This window comes from Lepidochelys kempii, chromosome 11 (assembly GCF_965140265.1).
Source record: "Lepidochelys kempii isolate rLepKem1 chromosome 11, rLepKem1.hap2, whole genome shotgun sequence".
In the NCBI taxonomy this organism is placed as follows: Eukaryota; Metazoa; Chordata; order Testudines; family Cheloniidae; genus Lepidochelys; species Lepidochelys kempii.
Genome location: NC_133266.1, coordinates 41,084,432 through 41,106,765, shown reverse-complemented (window position 1 = coordinate 41,106,765; position 22,334 = coordinate 41,084,432). Strand labels below are relative to the sequence as shown.

The 22,334-nt window shown below is 40.5% G+C and overlaps 1 protein-coding gene across 10 annotated transcripts in view; it reads right to left on the bottom strand.

The window, feature by feature from the left end:
* Positions 1-22,334, bottom strand: part of RAPGEF4 (Rap guanine nucleotide exchange factor 4) — a 227,969-nt gene that overhangs the window by 100,192 nt on the left and 105,443 nt on the right. For 6 of the 10 annotated variants that reach the window (XM_073305859.1, XM_073305860.1, XM_073305869.1 and 3 more), the window contains 2 exons: positions 3,900-3,972; positions 2,511-2,575 (listed from right to left, as the gene is read on the bottom strand). In XM_073305859.1, coding sequence (XP_073161960.1) covers positions 2,511-2,575; positions 3,900-3,972 — 138 coding nt within the window. Of the gene's footprint in view, positions 1-2,510; positions 2,576-3,899; positions 3,973-7,011; positions 7,081-22,334 lie in introns of those variants that run through there. The other 4 variants (XM_073305863.1, XM_073305867.1, XM_073305868.1 and 1 more) reach the window with 2 other exon arrangements.

Sequence of the window (22,334 nt, the reverse complement as noted above, 5' to 3'; positions counted from 1 at the left end):
ATCTCTGAGGAAGAGGGACAGGCAGACAGGGAGAGGTGGAAGTGAACAAGTAAGAACAAATGCTTTCCTTTTTGAATTATTTCAGAGTAGCAGCCGTGTTAGTCTATATCCGCAAAAAGAACAGGAGTACTTGTTGCACCTTAGAGACTAACAAATTTATTTGAGCATAAGCTTTCGTGGGCTACAGCTCACTTCATCGGATGCATACAGTGGAAAATACAGTAGGACAATTTTATATACACAGAGAACATGAAACAATGGGTAGTACCATACACCCTATAACGAGAGTGATCAGTTAAGGTGAGCTATTACCAGCAGGAGAGAAAAAAAAACCCTTTTGTAGTGATAATCAAGATGGGCCATTTCCAGCAGTTGACAAGAACATGTGAGGAACAGTAGGGGGAAATATAAACAAGGGGAAATAGTACCTACTGACTGCTATACTTATCTACATGCCTCCGGCTTTCATCCAGACCACACCACACAATCCATTGTCTATAGCCAAGCTCTACGATACAACCACATTTGCTCCAACCCCTCAGACAGAGACAAACACCTACAAGATCTCTATCAAGTGTTCTTACAACTACAATACCCACCTGCTGAAGTGAAGAAACAGATTGACAGAGCCAGAAGAGTACCCAGAAGTCACCTACTACAGGACAGGCCCAACAAAGAAAGTAACAGAACGCCACTAGCCGTCACCTTCAGCCCCCAACTAAAACCTCTCCAATGCATCATCAAGGATCTACAACCTATCCTGAAGGACGACCCATCAATCTCACAGATCTTGGGAGACAGGCCAGTCCTTGCTTACAGACAGTCCCACAACCTGAAGCAAATACTCACCAGCAACCACACAACAGAAACATTAACCCAGGAACCTATCCTTGCAACAAAGCCCATTGCCAACTGTGTCCACATATTTATTCAGGGGACACCATCATAGGGCCTAATCACATCAGCCACACTATCAGGGGCTCGTTCACCTGCACATCTACCAATGTGATATATGCCATCATGTGCCAGCAATGCCCCTCTGCCATGTACGTTGGCCAAACCGGACAGTCTCTACGTAAAAGAATGAATGGACACAAATCAGATGTCAAGAATTATAACATTCAAAAACCAGTCGGAGAACACTTCAATCTCTCTGGTCACTCAATTACAGACCTAAAAGTCGCAATATTACAACAAAAAAACTTCAAAACCAGACTCCAACGAGAGACTGCTGAATTGGAATTAATTTGCAAACTGGACACCATTAAATTAAGCTTGAATAAAGACTGGGAGTGGATGGGTCATTACACAAAGTAAAACTATTTTCCCATGTTTATTTTTTCCCCCTACTGTTCCTCACATGTTCTTGTCAACTGCTGGAAATGGCCCATCTTGATTATCACTACAAAAGGGTTTTTTTTCTCTCCTGCTGGTAATAGCTCACCTTAACTGATCACTCTCATTATAGGGTGTATGATAACACCCATTGTTTCACATTCTCTGTGTATATAAAATCGTCCTACTGTATTTTCCACTGCATGCATCCGATGAAGTGGGCTGTAGCCCACAAAAGCTTATGCTCAGATAAATTTGTTAGTCTCTAAGGTGCCACAAGTACTCCTGTTCTTTTTGAATTATATTCACATGAATGAAATGGACTAAAGTATTCTTTTGCTTTATCTGCTGTCGAGAGGTTTCCAATGTCCACTTAAAACTTCTTTAATTTTTTTAAATACAAAGTAAATGAATCATTTTAAACTACTATGTTCAGAAAGAAAAACATCCAAGCAACATTAAATATCCCTGTAACTCTCCCACCCAGGCCACAGCACGAACAGACCCTGATACTATTATTTCTTCCTGCTATTGTGGTTATTTTAAACCCAGACAGCATTACTCATAAATTATCGTATGTGTGTTCCAATTGGTTAGTATGAAGGCAGAGAAGCACTTTCTGAAAGGGAATTGGGATTACAGCTATTCTGTGCAGATAAGGTAAAATTCAGCCCTGTGCAAGGGGACAGTACAAAGGCTATGCATTACGTAAGACCCACTTAAATCCTCAAAATAGGTCTGAATTAGGACTATAATGGTATCTTGGCTTGCACTGGCCCGCTTCACAGGGATGCATTTCACCCTCACACTTTTATCCCTGTGACTTTATTATAGAGATGAGCCCCAGATGTGAAGTTCTACCCAGGCACCAGCTGTCACCAACTTCAACAGTAGCTGAAAATATTTGAGATAACAGACTTTTTTTTTCCTGTCCTGGTCCTGGACCAGTAATGAGAGAGAGAAAAGTTCAGCCACTGCTCTTTGATCCTGCAAAGACTAAAGCCCACTTATAGCGTGGGATTTTCCACGTGCAATAGTTACACATGTGTTTTAAGCCTTTGCAGGACTGGGACCTTTCCCCCCCATCCCTTTTAATTGTTTTGCTGTTTTTCCAATTTAATGCTATATTTATTCTTTTTTATTGTCAAAGTAGTGAAGAATGATGTGTGATTTACCTTATTACAGTTTTTAGATACTGGACAAAGAGTATTGCTAGACATATTCTCCTTGTCAGGCATCCCTAAAAGAAAACAGGAAATACATCAATACAGCATATTGTGCATTCTCTGAATACTAAAGCAGCCATTCATGAAAGTAATAAAAAAATTAGGAGGGTCTTAGCAGTTTGAGTACATGTGCATTTACTTATGAGGTTTAGTAAGTTAGAGTGAGTTTGAAATGAAAAATGTACTTCCTACCTACATACGAAGGCTATAAAGATGAAATGCCCATTAAGAATAAAAAATGTGTAAATCCTACATGCAGGTTAAGCAGGCCTCCAATTTTAAGATTTCAAGACTGTACATGGGCATTTGGCTGGGCACACATAAAACTCAGATATAAAACTCACATAAAACTGTGTTTTAATATTTATAAAAAAAAAATAGCACGGCCCATAACAACCAATTTTTCTATAAAACATAACATATTGGTATGTGTTTCTTTAGAAAAATGTTCTGTGTTAAGACATCATATGAATCCCATGGAACGCAGCAATGAGCACTGCAGATACAACAAATATACCAAATGTATAAATGTACTGGACAACGTTAGCAGATTTGAGCAACTAAAGTTAGACATCCTACATCCATATTCAGGCACCTAAATAAACGTCCTTGATTTTCAGAAGTGCTGAGCATCTACAGTTCCCAAAGACTTCATTTCCCACATGCTCAGGGTTCAGCTGATTGCCATATTTGGGGTCGGGAAGGAATTTTCCCCCAGTGCAGATTGGCAGAGGCCCTGGGGGTTTTTCGCCTTCCTCTGCAGCGTGGGGCACGGGTCACTTGCTGGAGGATTCTCTGCACCTTGAAGTCTTTAAACCACAATTTGAGGACTTCAGTAGTTCAGACATAAGTTAGGTGTTTGTTACAGGAATTGGTAGGCGAGATTCTGTGGCCTGCGTTGTGCAGGAGGTCAGACTAGACGATCAAAATGGTCCCTTCTGACCTTAAAGTCTATGATTCTATGATTTCAATTTAGATATCTAAATGTGAATTTAGGTACCTAGATAGGCACACATGTTTGGAAATGTTGCCCTCAGCACTTAATACAAAAACTGAATGTAGTCCTCAAATTGACTGGTGTGTAGTAGGTAATTGTGCCAGGCTATCCCCCACTTCTCACTGCCATCAGCTGAAAAATGGGTAGGTAAAAGAAAGAAAGCTGGGGCACACCATCACTTCTGTTTGTTTTTTTTTTTTATGGTGGACACTGACACCGCTTCCTGCCCACACTAAAAAAGGATCATGCATTGCAATGCTTAAAGAGAACAAAACTCCAATATCTAAAGAGGAGGAACTTTTTTAAAACTGATTTTCAAATACATATATATTTTTACTTACTGTCATTGTTAGAGCCAGTTTCCATAACACCATAAGGAGGAGCCAGAAGTCCTGACATATACTGTCGATATTTCTGAAAAACAGTGAAAAAATCAATAAGATACAGATATACATTCCATTTGTGGGGTGATGTGATGTTTGCATTCATGAGGTCTGCTCTCTTGTGCTTCACATGCACCTGAGCTGTATATTAATGGCCAGTGAGAAATGCCCTATCTTAAAGCTATAATAAACGCTTTATCGTTTAAAACAAGTGCTTGCTCTTTTGATCTGTGTTCATTGCACTGGCTTTATCAAAAGTCATAATGCATTTCCACTCACCTCCCTTCCTGACCCACCCAGAGTATATGATTTCCAGCATAAGTTAATATAGTACACAGAACTGTGACACATGAGTGTTTATGCACCTTTTTGTAAGGCTTGCTTGAAATTAAACCAAATTTAACAAGCTATTTTATCTTACAGGGAGGAGGGAAGGCCACTAATTAAGAAAATATCATAAGAATGGCTATACTGGGTCAGACCAATGGTGCATCTAACTCAGTATCTTCGCTCCCTCTGAATGATCTGGCACTGGCCATGGTAGGAAGACAACAGAACAGGGCACTATATAGAGTGATCCACCCCTGTCATCCAGTCTCAAATTGTAGCAGCCAGATGTTTAGAGACGTCCAGAGCACAGGGTTGTGTCCCTGACCATCTTGGCTGATAGCCAACAATAGACTTATTCTCCATGAACCTATCTAATTCTTTTTTGAACTCAGTTATACTTTTGACTTCACAATATCCCATCACAATGAGTTCCACAGGGTGACTGTGCATTGTGTGAAGAATTAATATAGTGTACATCAGTAAGAATTTTTGTACTGCATATTATTATCTTGCCTACAGTTTTTAGGCTAGACACAGTATAAAATATAGGTCCCAACAAACTGTAAATTGAGGGTGATAATTCTGAATTAATTATTCCATTCCATTAAATAAACAGCAGATTCCAAAACCACAAAAAGCATAGTAAACACATTAATACACTGTTTCAATATTTAAACTGCAGTAACAGTCTGAACTTTGGACTGATGAAAATAGTGCCCACTACATCACTGTAAGCTATACAATCATAACTGGTATACAGTAATTTATATTGTTCTTCAGTGAATACTATTACAGTGTAGACATGATCAGTAGCACTCAAAGCTTATGTAACTTGCTGTCTGGGATTTAAGTAACTCCCCACTAACCTGGGAAATAATACTATGGGAAAAATTGTCCTATTTAATACAAAACCATAGGGAATACATACAGGCAGTTTTGTTTTCAATCATATAGTGCTGTCATGCTTAAGGGTAAAGTTTTGGAATGGTCAGGCAATCAGCTTGTACCCAAGGGAATACTAACACTAATTAATAAGGTAGGCTGTATCTTTTAGCCTGGCTATGTATGCACTGAGTTGAATTTGAACAAAATAACTAGTTTAAATGCATGTTGATGTCAACTAAGTATACATTAACAACTGAACCACAAAACTTCTCTCATAATACAATTTTAATTAAAAAGGCTTATACTTTGCCCTGTGGGACTGGCTTGATGTATTTGCTTTAAATATGCTGTCTGCTGGATTTTAATGGATGCCTGAATTACTTTTTCAAAATTTCTTCTGTGTAGAATTGGACATAAAAATGCCGTTAGTTCTGGCACTAAAAGAATGAACGCCTTGTATTCTAAACAGTAACAAAAGCTACAACTGGTATATTCATCTTAATAACCCAACCCTATTTTTAGACAAATTATTACACATCTAAAAGCTTAGTAATATATCATTTAAACCTCACCCATAAGCCACCTACAAACTATGAGAAGCAAAATATTTGCAATCATAACGAAGTATTCCTGGGGCATTAACCCTTACAAAATTCTCCTCTCTTCCATATTGTGTATCTATTCTGCATGCCACATTCAGCTCCTCCTGTGTATGAAACTTCCAATGACAACACTAAGAGACCCACAGAGAGCAGCAGAGAAGAGAATTTTGCCCTTAGTTTTTAAAAAATGTGCATTTCTCACCATCACATCATGTTCCTTGTCAACTGCAGCACTGTAGTTTGTTCTCTGGCTAATTCTTTAATATGCTTCCTGACTTACCCTGCTTATGAAAGCAAACAGGTAATATACGTCATTTCCAAAAATGATTTGGGACTAACTCAGTGAAAAATACCTAGAGAACTCTTAATGAACCACAGCCACATACACACAGACACTAATGCTGTCAGCGGGCATTCAACCTTCAGCACCAAAAGTGCAAGTTTTACACTTCTGTTGAGAACTCTTTGCTGTGGTATGTAACTAGCCTTTATAATTGCTAGGGTCAGCCACAAAGGGAGAGATATAATCACACACAAGCAACCAGTGATACCCAACACCACAGTGAGCTGATATGTTAGGGCTGCTGGAATCCCTTGTGGCTTTCTGTGCTATAGAAACCTACCATTATTTAAAACACAACCCCAGTTCTAAGCACCCCTAAACTTCATAGATGGTCTCTAGCAGTATAAGAGGTCCAATATTTCAGCTCAGCTCCGATATTATTTGCTTAATTATTTGGGTTCACAATGCTTAAACTTTGGAAAATCATTCACTATCTTCCTTGCTTACGTCCAGCTATAGCCACATGCAGCCCAGTGTTCCAGAGGAAGCCACAGCAAACAAGACACAAAGCTTGAAAGGCAGATAGTCGGATTTATGCCACTAGAAGACCCTCCCACTGCACTGGGGTGGGCCTGCTCAGGGGAACAGTACAGCAATGCAGTAAAGTCAACATTATGGGGGAGGCACCGATTCACTGCCTCCCCTTAGAAATCTGTACTCTAAATGACTTTAGGGGCCTGAATAGAAACTAAAGCTGCCCTCCCCCCCCTACAGCAGACAGCTTGAGAGAAGGCAGGCATCAGTATCATCAGTGCTTTCCTGTCAGAATAATCCTCCCACCTGGGGTGCAGGCTGCCACAAGGAGGTGCAATTCACGCCACTTTGTATTGGCTTTGGGTGAATATGACTCAATGTAACTAAAAAGGAGCCTTCCCTCAGTCAAAATTAATGCCAAAGGACATTTACTCACAGAGAGGTTAGATTATCCCATGCTGAGGAAGCGTGTGTGCTAAGGATAGGCTGCGTAAAGATTCACAATATCAGGGTGAGTAATGGAGTCCCAAGCATGCCATCTTTCAAAGCTGAGATAATGAGGAAAATACAGTATTCAATGCAAGACCTAGCTTGTTACTGCCATGTCTGTAAATAAAAAGAAAATGCGATAAACAAAAGTGCTCTGCTTGGGAACATTTGCAATGATCCCACAGATTAAAAGAACCAAATATTTACAGAAGATTTTTTAGAATGCATTCCATTTGTGGTACGAGCCCTAAGAAAAAGTGTCTTACAAAAGGTTTCAGAGTAACAGCCGTGTTAGTCTGTCTTCGCAAAAAGAAAAGGAGTACTTTCGTACTTTCGTGGCGAAAGCTCATGCTCAAATAAATTGGTTAGTCTCTAAGATGCCACAAGTACTCCTTTCCTTTTTGTCTTACAAAAGGCAACAGTAGCTTTCAAATCACCAGCAGCCTGCTTATTACTAGGAGCCTTGAAAATCTGTAAAACCAACATGACAGCAGGTTTTCAAGCTACACTCAGGTTTCAGAGTAACAGCCGTGTTAGTCTGTAGTCACAAAAAGAACAGGAGGACTTGTGGCACCTTAAAGACTAACCAATTTATTTGAGCATAAGCTTTCGTGAGCTACAGCTCACTTCATCGGAGCTGTAGCTCACGAAAGCTTAGGCTCAAATAAATTGGTAAGTCTCTAAGGTGCCACAAGCTACACTCAGTGACCTATTCATCGTGTCTTCATTACACTTTCTAAATCTACGAATTTACAAACTCCATGATGGAACAGTTTATAGATTAGACCCTCCCTGCATTTTCTGTGCAATTCAGGACCCTGCAGATTAGCATCAATAATAAAGACACTGTTTTTTCTTACAGGTTTCTTACAGCACTTCCATAACGTCCACGCCGTAGAGAAAATTAAACCTGACACTTTTATCTCCTTAAGCAAAGGAGAGTTTCAAAATGCAAACATTATGGGAAAACTAAGGAGGACAACATATTCTTCAGAATGGGAGGTCGGGGGGTATGATGCTAGTGAATTTTCACATGCGTATAGTTTTTAAAGACACACACAAGCCATGCTTTTCAGAGCATCCCACACACACTGTTAGTTGGATCGTGTTCAGTGCTACTTGGCTGCTGGTTTCAAATTATGTTTTCATTATAACTAGATTTCCTTCCACAGCATTAACATAATTTGGCAAAGACTCTTACATAACAGCTTTTAAAAAGAGGTTTATTTATTTTTAGTGCCAACATAAATTCTTTGCAAGCTCATTCAATGCTATTTGGAAGGACAGTGATTGTGAACTATTTGGGGATGCCTGGAGGATAAAATGTGCTAAATTAGCACCTACTCCCTTCCCTTTTCTGTTGCAAACCTCTGAAGCCAAAGAATGGAAAGGACGCATGATAAGCAAACTACAAGCAAACTAGTACAAAAACTACAAATAAAATCATTTGATATTTAATAACGTGTCTAAGTAAAAGATCCTCTATTTGCTCCCCCTCCCCATTGCTTTATAATATGTAAAGGGAAGCAGAGCCACAAAAGTCCTGCGAACAGGGGTCATGCTGATGGCAAATTCTGCTGCACATAGCTGCCTCTGTCTGTTCCACAAGAACTATGAAGAAGCTCAGCTCTAATCAACAAAGAGGTGCATACATCACAGGGGAAAGGATGGAATTGGGAAACAATCACCCTACCTGGTATGTTCCTCATTCCAGTATGAGCCACACATTATGCACCAAAACAGGAACTATTACTGCTGCTTGGATTGACAAAAGGCGAAAAATACAGAGTTCAGGTATTGGATAGAAGCCAATAGGTACCGAATTGGCCAGGGAGGGAGAGTTGCTCTGTCTGCCTGGCTGAAGATCTGTGGAGTTTAGACAAGGTATTTCCCATTAATCCCAAACCTCCAAGGTCCTTCCTGTCCCATTTGCTTCTCTACTGGCCAGCCCTGGCAAGGGGAGGATGCAGCAGAGAAGCAATTGTTCAAAAATGGGGTGGTTGGGGGGCTGGGGTATGTGCATGTGCGTGTGTAACCCAGTCCACAGGTTCAGAAACGAAAGATCAAATCCTCAACTAAGTATCTTTCTTAGTCTTTGAAATCTTCTCCAGATTTACTCCTTACTTTATATTAGTCATCTATATTCAGGCTCTGTACAGGTGAGCAACAGCAGCTGGTTAAAATTCCTTAACGTGGCGGGTCAATCTATGCCAGTGCTGCCCCGACTGGAGCCCCCTAGCAATTGGTCTCAGCGGAGTGGAGCTCTATACTGGAGTTGGTGGAACTGGCTCCACCAGCTTTATGTCAGCGGGAGTTCCTTTCCATCAGGGGAATTCTCTGTTGGCAATTTTCAAGCACAATCTGGTTCCTGAATGGAACAAAAGGGCCCAATCATATTCAAAAATCTAGCCTGAGTTGTCTATTTTTTTAATACAATAAATATTTGATCAGTACCGATGCCCTCAAAAACTGCTTTTTCTGAGCTTTGGTCATACTGCTCGTATCATGTAAAACAAACGATTCAGGCTTATATGGTATGTTGCTACTTCCTGTGTTCATATAGAACCTGAATTTTCTCCAAAACTATCCTGAATGATGGAGAATAGCCAAACGAGATGCATTAAGTCCCCCTTCTTACTATAACACCAAGCACAGATCATTCTTTTCAAAAACAAACTTTTACCATATGGCTAGTATTCTTTGTGTTCCGAAGGTCACTCTTCACTGGACTAAAGGCAGACCTAAGTCTTGGATAAATGGCCTAACATTTCTGCATATTCTGTGATAACACTACATTCATCAGCAGATTCTGATAAAGCTATGCAGGAACATTAGGCATTTTCTCACCTTCTATACAATGCGTGTTCCTAAAGAAAAACCGTATGACACATTCACATTTATACAATATTATGTTCTGAGACTTGCAGAAAACTCACTGGCATGATTCCGATTTAAGATATTGCCTGCTCAGTATATTAAGGTAATTAGTAAGTATAAGTGCAAGCTCAAATAGAAAAAAAAAAAAAAACCCACACTGCAAGTCAATGCCACTTAATTAAATGGCATAAAAAGGACTTGCCCAAACGCTATTTATTATTGGAAAGTAAATCCTTGACTGAGGTTGCAATAATATCACTACTACTACTGCCATGACTGATTCAGATGTTAACCCAATCTAAACTGGAGTGGTGATAAGCACCTGAAAAAACTATTCAGATAAGAGCAAACTTCCAGGAAGTGAAGCAACTCGGGTTCCTCAGCATCAACAGTTCAAAACTTCACCTACTGATTAAGCAATTTAGACTTTATTTAAAAATTGATCTTTACAGCAAAATTGATTCCAGCACAAAAAACTGTTCACACCACATGCTTGATGCTCCCTCAAATGGGGCTTCAAGGCAGTGGCAAAGGAAGTAACCCAGGCATGTAAGAAATAATTAGGGATTCTTGTGTGGATTTCACTCTAAAATGTGCTTTTGAAAAATATCTGTCTGAATTTAATTTTTCTCATATCTCCAAAGGGGAGGATTAATCTGTGTCATTCCATTACTTATAGACATCTATTAAACAGCACGCATCATAACAGAATCCAATTGGCCGATAAAAATTCCATCTTCCGGTAGTATCCATGTGACCTACAGTCAAGAGAATCTAATGAAAATAGTTTGAACATTGTTCACAAATACAAAGCAGCTATTGGATGGTAATAAAATAAGATACAATAAGTATTTCACATTATTCTGTCACCACACTGCATATCAAAATACTCAACATTTAGTCACAAGTTATGGAGCGGATACACTGTACTATGGGATAATCAGAAGTATTTTTATGTCAGTACAAAAGGAAGCTAGGTACATAAACTACATACATACATGATTTGTGTTGGACAGTGTTTTAAAATATACTATATATTCCTAAATACTAGCATATCTACCATGCAGCCAATATAATGAAATTCAAGTATTTTCTAAAATAATTTAAAAAAATTAGAAAGGAAAATGGAGACTAAATTAAATGAAAATAATAAGGCAACAAGTAAAGATAAACATATTTTTCCTGAAGTGCAGAAAGAGAATGAATAAAAAGTGATACTAAAATGTTTTATTGGACAAGTACAAAACAGACATTTTTGTATTCAAATGTTCTCTAAATATGTCAGTGCTACTCACAAAACCTCAAGGCCAAAAGTCAGTTGACTTCTGATCCCAGAATTAACCCAGTACATATTGTACCATGTACACACAAAGTAAATCTTGCACATTTTTCCTTGTTTATTTACCACTTTCCAAAATGTTTTCAGCTTGGTTCTAATCAAATTCGCTTTAGCTTTTATTTCACTTCTGTGTCTTGGGGACACATTTTTTCTGCCACATTCCTCCTTAAATCAATTTACTGTGCTTGAAAACCTTTGTGTGCAGAATTTGCTTGAACACAGAATCTCCTCGGGTTTAAGTCAAGAAGAAAAATGTGCCCAGATCATTGAAATCATGCCAAATAAGAGACGTGGATAAGATATAAATTCTAGATAAAAGTGCACTGTAAAAAATCAGCTCCCAGGAAATTAATGCATGAGCAATGATTAAACAAATTACTAAGCTCTACTCTGCTCCATCTAATTTAAATAATAGAAATGACATCATGCGGCTCTCTGGTTCTAAACTCAGCATGTTTAATTCTGTTTCCTAGAGGAATCCACTCAGTAAATGAATTTGAGGGGGATTGTGCATGCTCAAATGAGGGCAGAAAAAAATATATAAAGGAAAACAAATGACCCGTTTACATCATGTATGCTTTCACTATACTTCTGAAATTGTGGCATAAATCATTTACTTATACTAAGTAAGTTACAACTAAATATTTTTAAAGTGCAGTTCAAGTAGAAAGTACCTATAAAAAGAACATTATGGGATTCCATATATATTCTCTCTCAATGATCTGCATACTGAATTTGTTCAACAGACAAATCAGATGATCATTTCTCTAAGTGCCCTGGCTGCAATCTTAACCCAGTATCTGAAAATCAAGCCGTGTTCTTTCTGCCTCTTTTATTATCACTTGTAAAGATTCTGAAAATCACAACCTGGCTGGAAATGTTCTGAATGATGCATGCAGCAGAACAGTATCTATCTCCCTCTTCAAGCTGTTCTTGAGTGCTAACAATTGTAAAACTATGTTTTTAACAGTGAAATCAACAGATATGACTTGAAAACACACACAGAGCAGAACTATTGAGTCGGAAAGTGCTGTTTTAACATAATCGTTTTTCTGACAATGGTCATCCTTTCAGTCCCAGGCACAGCACTAACTCAGCAGAACACCTTAGATCTCGCTAAGTCTGACAATATTGCCAGGGTCCAATTCTCACAGGGGGGAGCTATTCTGGAACAATTTCCTCAATCTGTTGGATATAAAAGGGTTCTTTTTGACATTAGGTAGGTGCAGTTCCTTTTTCCTTTTTCTTTAATGATAAGAGTACTGAAGAAGTGGTCTTACAGGTCAGTTTGATGTGGCTGGGTAGCCTGTAAGAAGGTGCAGAGACTCTTGTGAGAAGCTAACAAATAGGTGGATGAGGCCAGGGGCACCCCTAGAAATTTTTCACATGATACGCACTGCCAATCCCATGGAGCTATCTCTGCTGCAGCTGCTGGCCCCAGTGCCTTGCCCCCCCCCCCCCCCGCTTTTCAGCCTGGCCTGCCCAGGAGCAGTGTCACGGGCTGCTGGAAGGAGGGGAGAGGTTGGGTAGGCCTCCAAGGGGGGAGAAGGGGGCAATATTGTAGAAGCTGGCTCCATGGCAGTGGCAAGGAGGAACAGCACTGCCACTGCCACCGGCTCTCCAGCATCATACGCAGCGGGGTGAAAACCGAGTGAGTGGTGCTGCAATCTAGTGCACTGCAAATCCAGTGCAACTTGGATTTGCCAGCCCCTCCAAATGTGAGCGGCGCTGCTGCCCCCATGCACCAGGTTGCAACACCACTCATTTAGCTTTGGCTCTGCCAACACTGGTCATGATGGAGGGCCAGCAGGGCCAAACCTGAACGTGGGACAACCAGCGCCGCTCCTTCTCACCACTACCAATGGAACACACCATACTTAACGTGAGTATTGCTACAGGTGCCACCAGATGAGGTTGGCATTTGTCGGGTCCTAACAAACATCTGTGGGCTGCCTTCTACACTACACTGTCTAACACACGGAGCCCCTCCCTGAACTGATCCATTTGGCCCTTCCTGGAGCAGATCCTCAGCTGGTGTAATGTGTCACAGGCCCACTGACTTCAATGGGCCTGTGGCAATTTACATCACCTGAGGATCTGCCCCTCTATCTACTCCTCCTCCATATTGCTCTTCTGCTGAGACACCTATAAGAAATCAGCCCCTTAATTATGGATAAGATGTGGTTTGAGCATTGGATATTCAACCCAGGGTTGTGAGTTCAATCCTTGAGGGGGCCATTTAGGGATCTGGGGCAAAAATTGGGGATTGGTCCTGCTTTGAGCAGGGGGTTGGACTAGATGACCTCCTGAGGTCCCTTCCAATCCTGATATTCTATGAATCTATGAAACAGATGGGCATACAGCTGGCATTATATGAGAATACACAACTTAAAAAATCAAGTATGTATTTTCAAATTTCAAAATTATATATACTTGATCATATCCTGTCTCCTCTACAGCTATATGGCATTTGCAATCTTAGATTTAGATCAGGGACTATGTGTGTGTACATGTACCGTGGCTAGCACAATGGAGCCCTATCCCTGCCTGGTGCTCCTAGGTACGATGGTAATATAAATATAGTAAATATGATATTGTTGTTATATTTCATAACAGTTGTTGGGTAAATCCTACTCTCTATTAATGTTCATGCTCTTCTGTATCCATCAAGAGAGCAATGGAGTAAAGGATCTGGTCCACTTCAAGATCCCAGTGGCATGGATAAAGTTATGCAAGAAAAATTTATATTGCTCTTTTTTCAATAGTAGTAATGTTGACTAAGGTAGACTAAGACTGAGTAGCCTGACTACATCCCCCCCGTCCCGGCTCCCCAAGTGTATATTGGTACCAGCTGCTGGGGAAATAAAAGACAGCAGCTGATTTGCCATCTATGTGAGCATACTGTGTTGACTTACGCCAATTTTTGGAAGAATGACCATAGCTTGATCACATGACTATTTAAAATATAACCGCTGCAGCGCAGTAAAGAGACCTAACTCTTCATCCAACATTAACAATCATCATGCCCAAGGTACATTACATAACCTATATCTCATTGTGACACTGACTCCATCCTTATTCCTTAACAAGTCACTTAACACCTCTGCCTCTATTTGCCCCACATGTATAAAAGGGGGTGGAAAAGTACTCATCGACATACCTAACAGGGGCATTTTGTTTGGAAAGCATTTTGAAAGCATTGCAAGTATTATTATTGTAATGTGCCCAACTGTTTCTGCTCTCCTCACATGCGTAGCATGTAAAAAAGGTAATAATGTGTATTGGAGAGGTTCGGAACATTCTCTGAACCAAACTCTTGTTCCACGACAACAATGTTCTCTTCCAAATGTGTTAGGACGATATATATGTTTAATAGGCCTGTGCTTGAAAGTTATGAAAAAGAGGGCTGGTCTGAACAAAAGTGAGAGGTAATTAAAAGTATCCAGTGAAAGTCATGCTGAAGTGGAAGGTATAAGTTGTGCTCTTATAGAGTGAAATTCTATAGAGTCAGCAAAAGGTCTATGCAGCACTTAAATCCTAAAAATAGGACTTCAGTAGGACTTAAATGGTGCATGGGGTCTCACGAGAGCCCTAGAGATCAACAGAGTGAGCTGATGTGTAATATTGGTGTTTGTATTTACAAACTCTCAAACAGGGAAATGTTCCTCAACAAGCTTGTTTTCAGCTGAAAGAAAACTGTGCGTTAAATCCTATCATCATTTAAATCAATGGCAAACCCCATGATGAGTTCAATAGGACAAGACTTCACCTTGAGTTTTTACCTCTCATAAACACCATTTGCCATCTGAAGCCCTTAGATCATCAAATCAGTTCTTTTGATAGGTAATCCCACAATGAGAAGCTAATTTCTGCAACAATTATATCTAACAAAAATGAGTTTATTTGGTAAGTGCAAGTAAGCAAATATAAACGTGTTTTCCTCCGAGGGCAGATCACTGAATTATCTTTTCTTGAATGATTTTTTAAAAATATTACTTTAATTATAACATGATTAGCTTTAATAGCAGTTTATGCATATCTCTCAATGTTGTTGCACAACGCCAACATGCTATAGGAAAATCAAAGCAAAAAAACCAAACACTTGAGTGCAAACTGTATAATTATATTGCAATTTGTGTGTGCATGCCTTGACATGCCCAGTGCATGGAGAACAGTGTGACACTGACAAATAACTCAAAAAAATCTGATAAGTATTATTTAAGAGGATCCTGAAATGCTTGGGCCCCACACCAAAAACACAGTCACTATTATAGCACCACTGAAGTTAACTTGCCAGTTCATGTGGCTCAGAGCCCACCACGCTCAAACATTATATAGGTTGCAGGGTAATTAGTGCCACTCAGAGTGTTTCCACAATAGTGCTCACAAGTTGCAACCATATTTCAACTATTTGCTACAAGGGTTAAGCCCTAGCATGGTTTTACCATCTGCATTCAGAGAACGCCACTAGCCGTCACCTTCAGCCCCCAACTAAAACCCCTCCAACGCATTATTAAGGATCTACAACCTATCCTGAAGGATGACCCAACACTCTCACAAATCTTGGGAGACAGGCCAGTCCTTGCCTACAGACAGCCCCCCCAACCTGAAGCAAATACTCACCAGCAACCACATACCACACAACAGAACCACTAACCCAGGAACCTATCCTTGCAACAAAGCCCGTTGCCAACTGTGTCCACATATCTATTCAGGGGACACCATCACAGGGCCTAATCACATCTGCCACACTATCAGAGGCTCGTTCACCTGCACATCCACCAATGTGATATATGCCATCATGTGCCAGCAATGCCCCTCTGCCATGTACATTGGACAAACTGGACAGTCTCTACGGAAAAGAATAAATGGACACAAATCAGATGTCAAGAATTATAACATTCATAAACCAGTCGGAGAACACTTCAATCTCTCTGGTCACGCGATTACAGACATGAAAGTTGTGATATTACAACAAAAAAAACTTCAAATCCAGACTCCAGCGAGAAACTGTTGAATCGGAATTCATTTGCAAATTTGATACAATTAACTTAGGCTTGAATAGAGACTGGGAGTGGCTAAGTCATTATGCAAGGTAACCTATTCCCCTTGGTTTTTCCTACCGCCCCCCCCCCTTCAGATGTTCTTGTTAAACCCTGGATTTGTGCTGGAAATGGCCCACCTTGATTATCATACACATTGTAAGGAGAGTGGTCACTTTAGATAAGCTATTACCAGCAGGAGAGTGGGTTTGTGTGTGTGGTGGTGGGGGGGAGGGGGGTGAGAAAACCTGGATTTGTGCTGGAAATGGCCCAACTTGATTATCATACACATTGTAAGGAGAGTGATCACTTTAGATAAGCTATTACCATCAGGAGAGTGGGGTGGGAGGAGGTATTTTTTCATGCTTTGTGTGTATATAAAAAGATCTTCTACACTTTCCACAGTATGCATCCGATGAAGTGAGCTGTAGCTCACGAAAGCTTATGCTCAAATAAATTGGTTAGTCTCTCAGGTGCCACAAGTACTCCTTTTCTTTTTATAGTTAGAAGCCATGCTGATAAACCATGCTTGAATCCTCCTATGAGAGCAGTCTGAAGTGCAGTTTCTTCTAATGTGTTTGTTTGTAATACAGCCCTGTCAGTATTGGGCCTCAAGGCTTCAAAATCTAGAAATGTAAATGAGTAAATAGATGCTAAGTATTATCATTATACACTGCAAAGCAACCAACATTAACAATGGTGGTTAAATCTGCTTGCAGCTAAACTGTGTTGTAACATATGAATAGAGCCAAATTGTATTGTAACCTACAGAGTAACTGCCAACCGTACTGATTTGGATGGGGCAGTCCCAAGTTTTTGACCTCTGTCTCAAGTCCACCTAGGCAACTTCCTCAGCCTGAAAACATTTAATTTATACTGTAGTTATCCATTTGAGCTCCTAAAGCTGGTGCACTCACTAGTGCTGTGCAGCTCGAAACAGCATGACTAGACGCAGGCTCTCAGCCTACCTGAAGTGTTTTTCTCTGTAGGCAGCTTCACATGTTTCTCCCCAGCCCTAATAGCATTTTAAGCCCCCATCATAAAAGGATGCAATGAAAGAAAGCAGGTCTTGGAGACTGGGAAGAAGGAGGGAAAACCTACTGAGGCAAGCTGTGGAAAGGCAAAAAACTTATAACTTAAGCAGAGCCTCTTTTACTAGAGAAGGGAGATGAGCAGAAACACATGAAATCAGGTAGGGGCCTTGCCATGCATACCGACTTTACACGGAAAGAATCAACATCCTGTGGTGATGGACGCTATGGAAAACCCTAAGATAAGCAGACTGAAAGGAATTGGGTTCCCCAGAAGTAGACAGGTGGCTGAAGGAGAGAAAAACTGAAACACCATGGAGAGTGAATGGAATTCAGGGAACATGGGAAGAGAGATAGCGAAAAGGGAGAGATGACCTACAAATATGCCAAACAGAGGAACAGGCCTGCCATCTATCCCTAATGGTGCTACTGGGGAAAGGATGTTTACTGGTGCCCCTCACACGTGAGAGAGTGAATCAAGGAACCAGACAAGTAGGAGGAACCCAGGGCTGTTAAGACTGGCTATGTGTGAGATGGCTTTGAGGCCAGATGGGAGGTTTCTATAGGTCCAGATAAACATCCACATAAGATACTGCTCAAAACCTCTGAAAGTTCTCCCATCACTGGCTTAATCTATATATTTACAGTGTATTATGTATGATTTTACAATGTGTCATCATTGCAAAACATCAAGTTCTAAGGCAAAGTGATAATGCAATATATGGGGCAGAGGATGCAGGGCACAGGGGATTTTTTTAGAAATATAGTAGGAGTTCAGATCTTCAAGAGAAATCTGAAAAAAAGTATCAGTTTTGAGGGCTTGAGAAGATGCTCATATAAAAAAATAACATAACATTCACCAGAACCTATTTAACCTATCGATAATAAATTGTCCTATTTTAATGGGATGGATCAAACACAATTGAGATGTATTTCAAGAATTACTTTGGTCAGTTTTTCTAGGGTAGTTTGGCCAAGAGCATCAACCCACACCAGCTACAACACTGATTGAAGGCATTTGGCTAGCATAGCTAAAATTGACATGTTGAGAGATTTTGAACATGGATGTAGCAAGGGTTGGTATTCCAGTGCGGGCAAGAATTCCGAGTTAAGTACAGTACCGACCCGTTTACGCGGGAATCTGCTTAACACACAGTAGTGCCATGCCTCCCAGTGCTACCTATTTAACATGCGAGACTCGTTAACACGCGGTTCAGGAACTTGCTATGTAGTGCTACAGATTTGCTCACTAACTCACTGACATAGAAATCAACAGGAAGTGCGGAGCGGAAACGTGTTGTACATCTTTACCGATATTGGTAAAGACGTATCATGCACGCTTAGTCATTGTCACGCTAGAGAGAGATATAGTATATAGTAGTTATATAGTAATATATATACTACATTAGAAAATTTTAACCGTAGGCCTAATATAATGGCAGAGGGCAAGCGTCAGCATTCCTACACTGTAGAAGAAAAGCTAGCTGCAACAGATCGAGTAAATAGCGGAGAAACCCAGGCCAAAGTTTCAAAACATATTGGGATTGCCGAATCTACTCTCTGAGGATGACTAAAAAAATGAATCTAAACTGACTGGCTTTGTACAAAATATCGATTCTGCCATGGGGCTCAAGCAAAAACATGTGCGCTATTCAGCAAAACCCACAGTAGACAAAGCCATGCGCACGGGGTTTGCTCAGCAAAGGCTGAAAGGAATGCTGCTAAGTGGGCCAATTCTTCAAGCCCAAGCAACAAAATTTGGAAATTTAATGGGGGATGAATCATTCCAAGCCAGCAAGGGGTTTATACGTCGTTTTAAAAAGCATCATGGCATAGCGCAGGTATCGATTTCTGGAAAAAGCCGATCAGCTGATGAATCGGCCGTGAATGCGTTTCCCGCCGAGTTAAAATCTATTTTACAAAATGAAGTCTACCACAAAGAACAACTTTATAACTGTGATGAAACAGCTTTATTTTCAAAACTGCTACCTGATAAGACATTAGCCTTTAATTACAAGACACAGAAAACAGCTGGATTTAAAAAGATAAAAGATCATGTGACTCTTCTTTTTTGTATTAATAAGACGGGCAGCTCATAAGCTTGCCCCTCTTCTCATTGGCCGCTTTCATAACCCTTGCTGCTTTAATCACCTCAATAGAGCCAAACTGCCAGTAATATATGCTAACAGCAAAAATGCTTGGATAACAAGACACATTTTCGATGACTGGTTCCACAACAGCTTTGTTCCAGCTGTTCGTAAGCATCTGTGGTCAAAGAAACACGAAGCCAAAGCACTTTTGCTACTTGACAATTGTCCAGCCCATCCTCCAGCCGAATCACTGGTATTGAGCGATGGAAAAATTCGAGTGCTATACCTACCATTCAACACAACATCAAAAATTCAACCTTTAGACCAGGGCATTATTCAGAATTTTAAAAAGAATTATCGACGGTAGCTGATTTCAGCGATCTTGTCATGCACATCTTCAGGCATTTCTGAATTCCTGAAACAGTTAAACATGAAGGAAATGATTTAGTTAGTTAAAAAAGCTTGGGACAGAGTAAAACAAAAGTCCATTGAAAACTGCTGGATGAAGGCTCTCGGTGATGCCTTTTCTGTTAAAGACAGCTCAGACTCGGAAAACTCCAGCAGTGCACTGATTCAGAGCCAGACTTTGAAGGATTTTCGGAAGATGTCCTACAAACACGCACACAGACAAAAGAGGATAAAGGTAAACTTCTCTTTCAAATGATAAAAGATTTTAGTTTGGATACATCGCCGGAAATCACTGCCAAGTGGCTGGAGATGGATGAAGATTGCCCGACTTCAGAATTTCTGTCCGAGGAAGAAATATTAACAGGCTGCGAGGCTACGTTGGACCGTGAAAGTGATGGCGAGGATGTTGCTGAAAAAGGTCAAAATTTCGCCCACAGAAGCCCTTAGTGCTGTAGAAACTGTTGTAAGATTTATGAAGGAGCAAAATGCGGAAAATATTGAAATCATTCATCTGCGGTGAATGACAGACTTCACAAGAAAGGAAAAAAATGCGAGCCAGAAACAGCAGTAAATAATGGTGTTTTTTTCTAAGTGAATCATCGACATTTTTTTCAGCATGGCCCTCTTAACCCGCGGTCCGTTAACACACGGTCGTGATGGCTTAACTCCCGACATCTGCGCATAAATGGGTCTGTACTGTAGTACTGTGTTCTTTCTTTTAATGGGTTTTTCCTTTCACAGCGCATTATATAACCACAAAATGGTCACTCCGTTTTCCTTTCTTGTAATCAGCCTTCATTCTCACTATGATCTGTCATGGTTAAGACCAGAATGGCATTTAGTGATTTGCAGATGGTCACAGTAATGAGGAAGCACTGTAGATTTCTTACAGAAAAAAACAGCAGCAAAAATAAATTAAATCAGAATCCAAGTGTGGCATAAAAACAACCAACAAGAGAAACAGGAAAAACTGGGAACAATTCACAAAATAGTTTAGGATAAAGAGAAGAACCTCATTTGATACTGATTTGTAAAACATGCTCTAACCACATCTCAGGGTGCATATACTGAATATTTCACTGTTGCTTCTTTTCTCCAAGGAACAAAAGGAAAAGAGAGTGTGACATAAAACCTGTCCTTTCACCCAACAGAAGCAACTGGAACCCAAAAACAGAATCGGGGGCCCCACTGTGCTGTGCTCTACATAAAGAATAAAGGGCTGGCCCCGCCTGCAAAAGCTGACAGTGTAATTAGGGACAAGATGCAGAAGGTGAGGCTGTAACACAATTGGTGGAGTTAGGAGGAAGGCAAGGGTGACAGCTATAAGAACACAAGGTTGCATAGATGACTGAGGTCAATGTGAAATTTTTGTTTTTGTTTTAAAATAAAGTGAACAACAAAACCCACAATGAAAGGTAGGCATAAAGCATTCTTAGTAAGGGCGATCCAGCTATGGAACAATCTTCCAGAGGAGATCAGGTGAAACTGGAATCTAACCATCTGTAAGAAATGCTGCAAAACCTTCCTCTTTGAAAAAGCCTTCCCACCATATGAACGACACTCACAACACTGCCACCCCCTCGACCCTTATGCCCCCCCAAAAAAGGAATTTTAAAAGAAAACAAGTCCTACACCAAGCAGAGTTTTGATCCTCAAAAGGTGGAAGTGCCAGAGACTACACAAAGTCAGCTAGAGGCTTTGCTATTTCCAATGAATTTACATAGAAGGAGCTCAGACACAACAGGGGGGATGACAGTATAAAACTCTAAGATAAATAAAGAATCACTCACAGGCCACCTTGCCTGGCCATTATCACTAGATAGTGTACTGGATGCATGATGACAAAGTAGTAGCTATGCAAATCAATTTGGTGAGGGAACTCCACACCAAGTAGCAGGCTTGGCTTAACAATAAGGGAATCAGGTTCAAAAGCTGGGGGTGCTCCAGGAAGAATGCCCTACCACCTGTCCCAAAATCTAGGGTCTGATAGGCCAATACTGGGGTGCTCATGCTCTCAGGTGGGAGTCAGTTTTAGGTAGCTAGTTGGAAGATGCTGTCTATGGAACTTGTTTGCATTAATGAGTTTGGTTTGCTACTCTAGGAGTCACTTCAACGTATATTTCAAAATTGTGCTTGATTAAAAAATGTTGATAAATACTAAATTAGACAAACAGATGGCTAGGAAATGAAACTCCTATTTTGAGCTTCTGAGTTTGCTCTTCTAGAGCAAACACACATTTCTTCTGGGCACTGTGAGGGGGTATACAAACCCCATCTTGGGCAACACAGGCTTAATGAGCTAACATGGGCTCAAGTGGCCCTCCCCACTGCACCTGTAGGAGGTGTCAGAATTGGAGGGAGGAGCTCAGCTGGTAGTATACCACTGAGGAGAGCAGATCTCCCAGGCCTCAATTCCAGGGGCAAGGCCTGGCTAAAGGCAAGGGCTCCTGAGCTGCCCGCTGCCCGGCAACCCATCCTTGAAG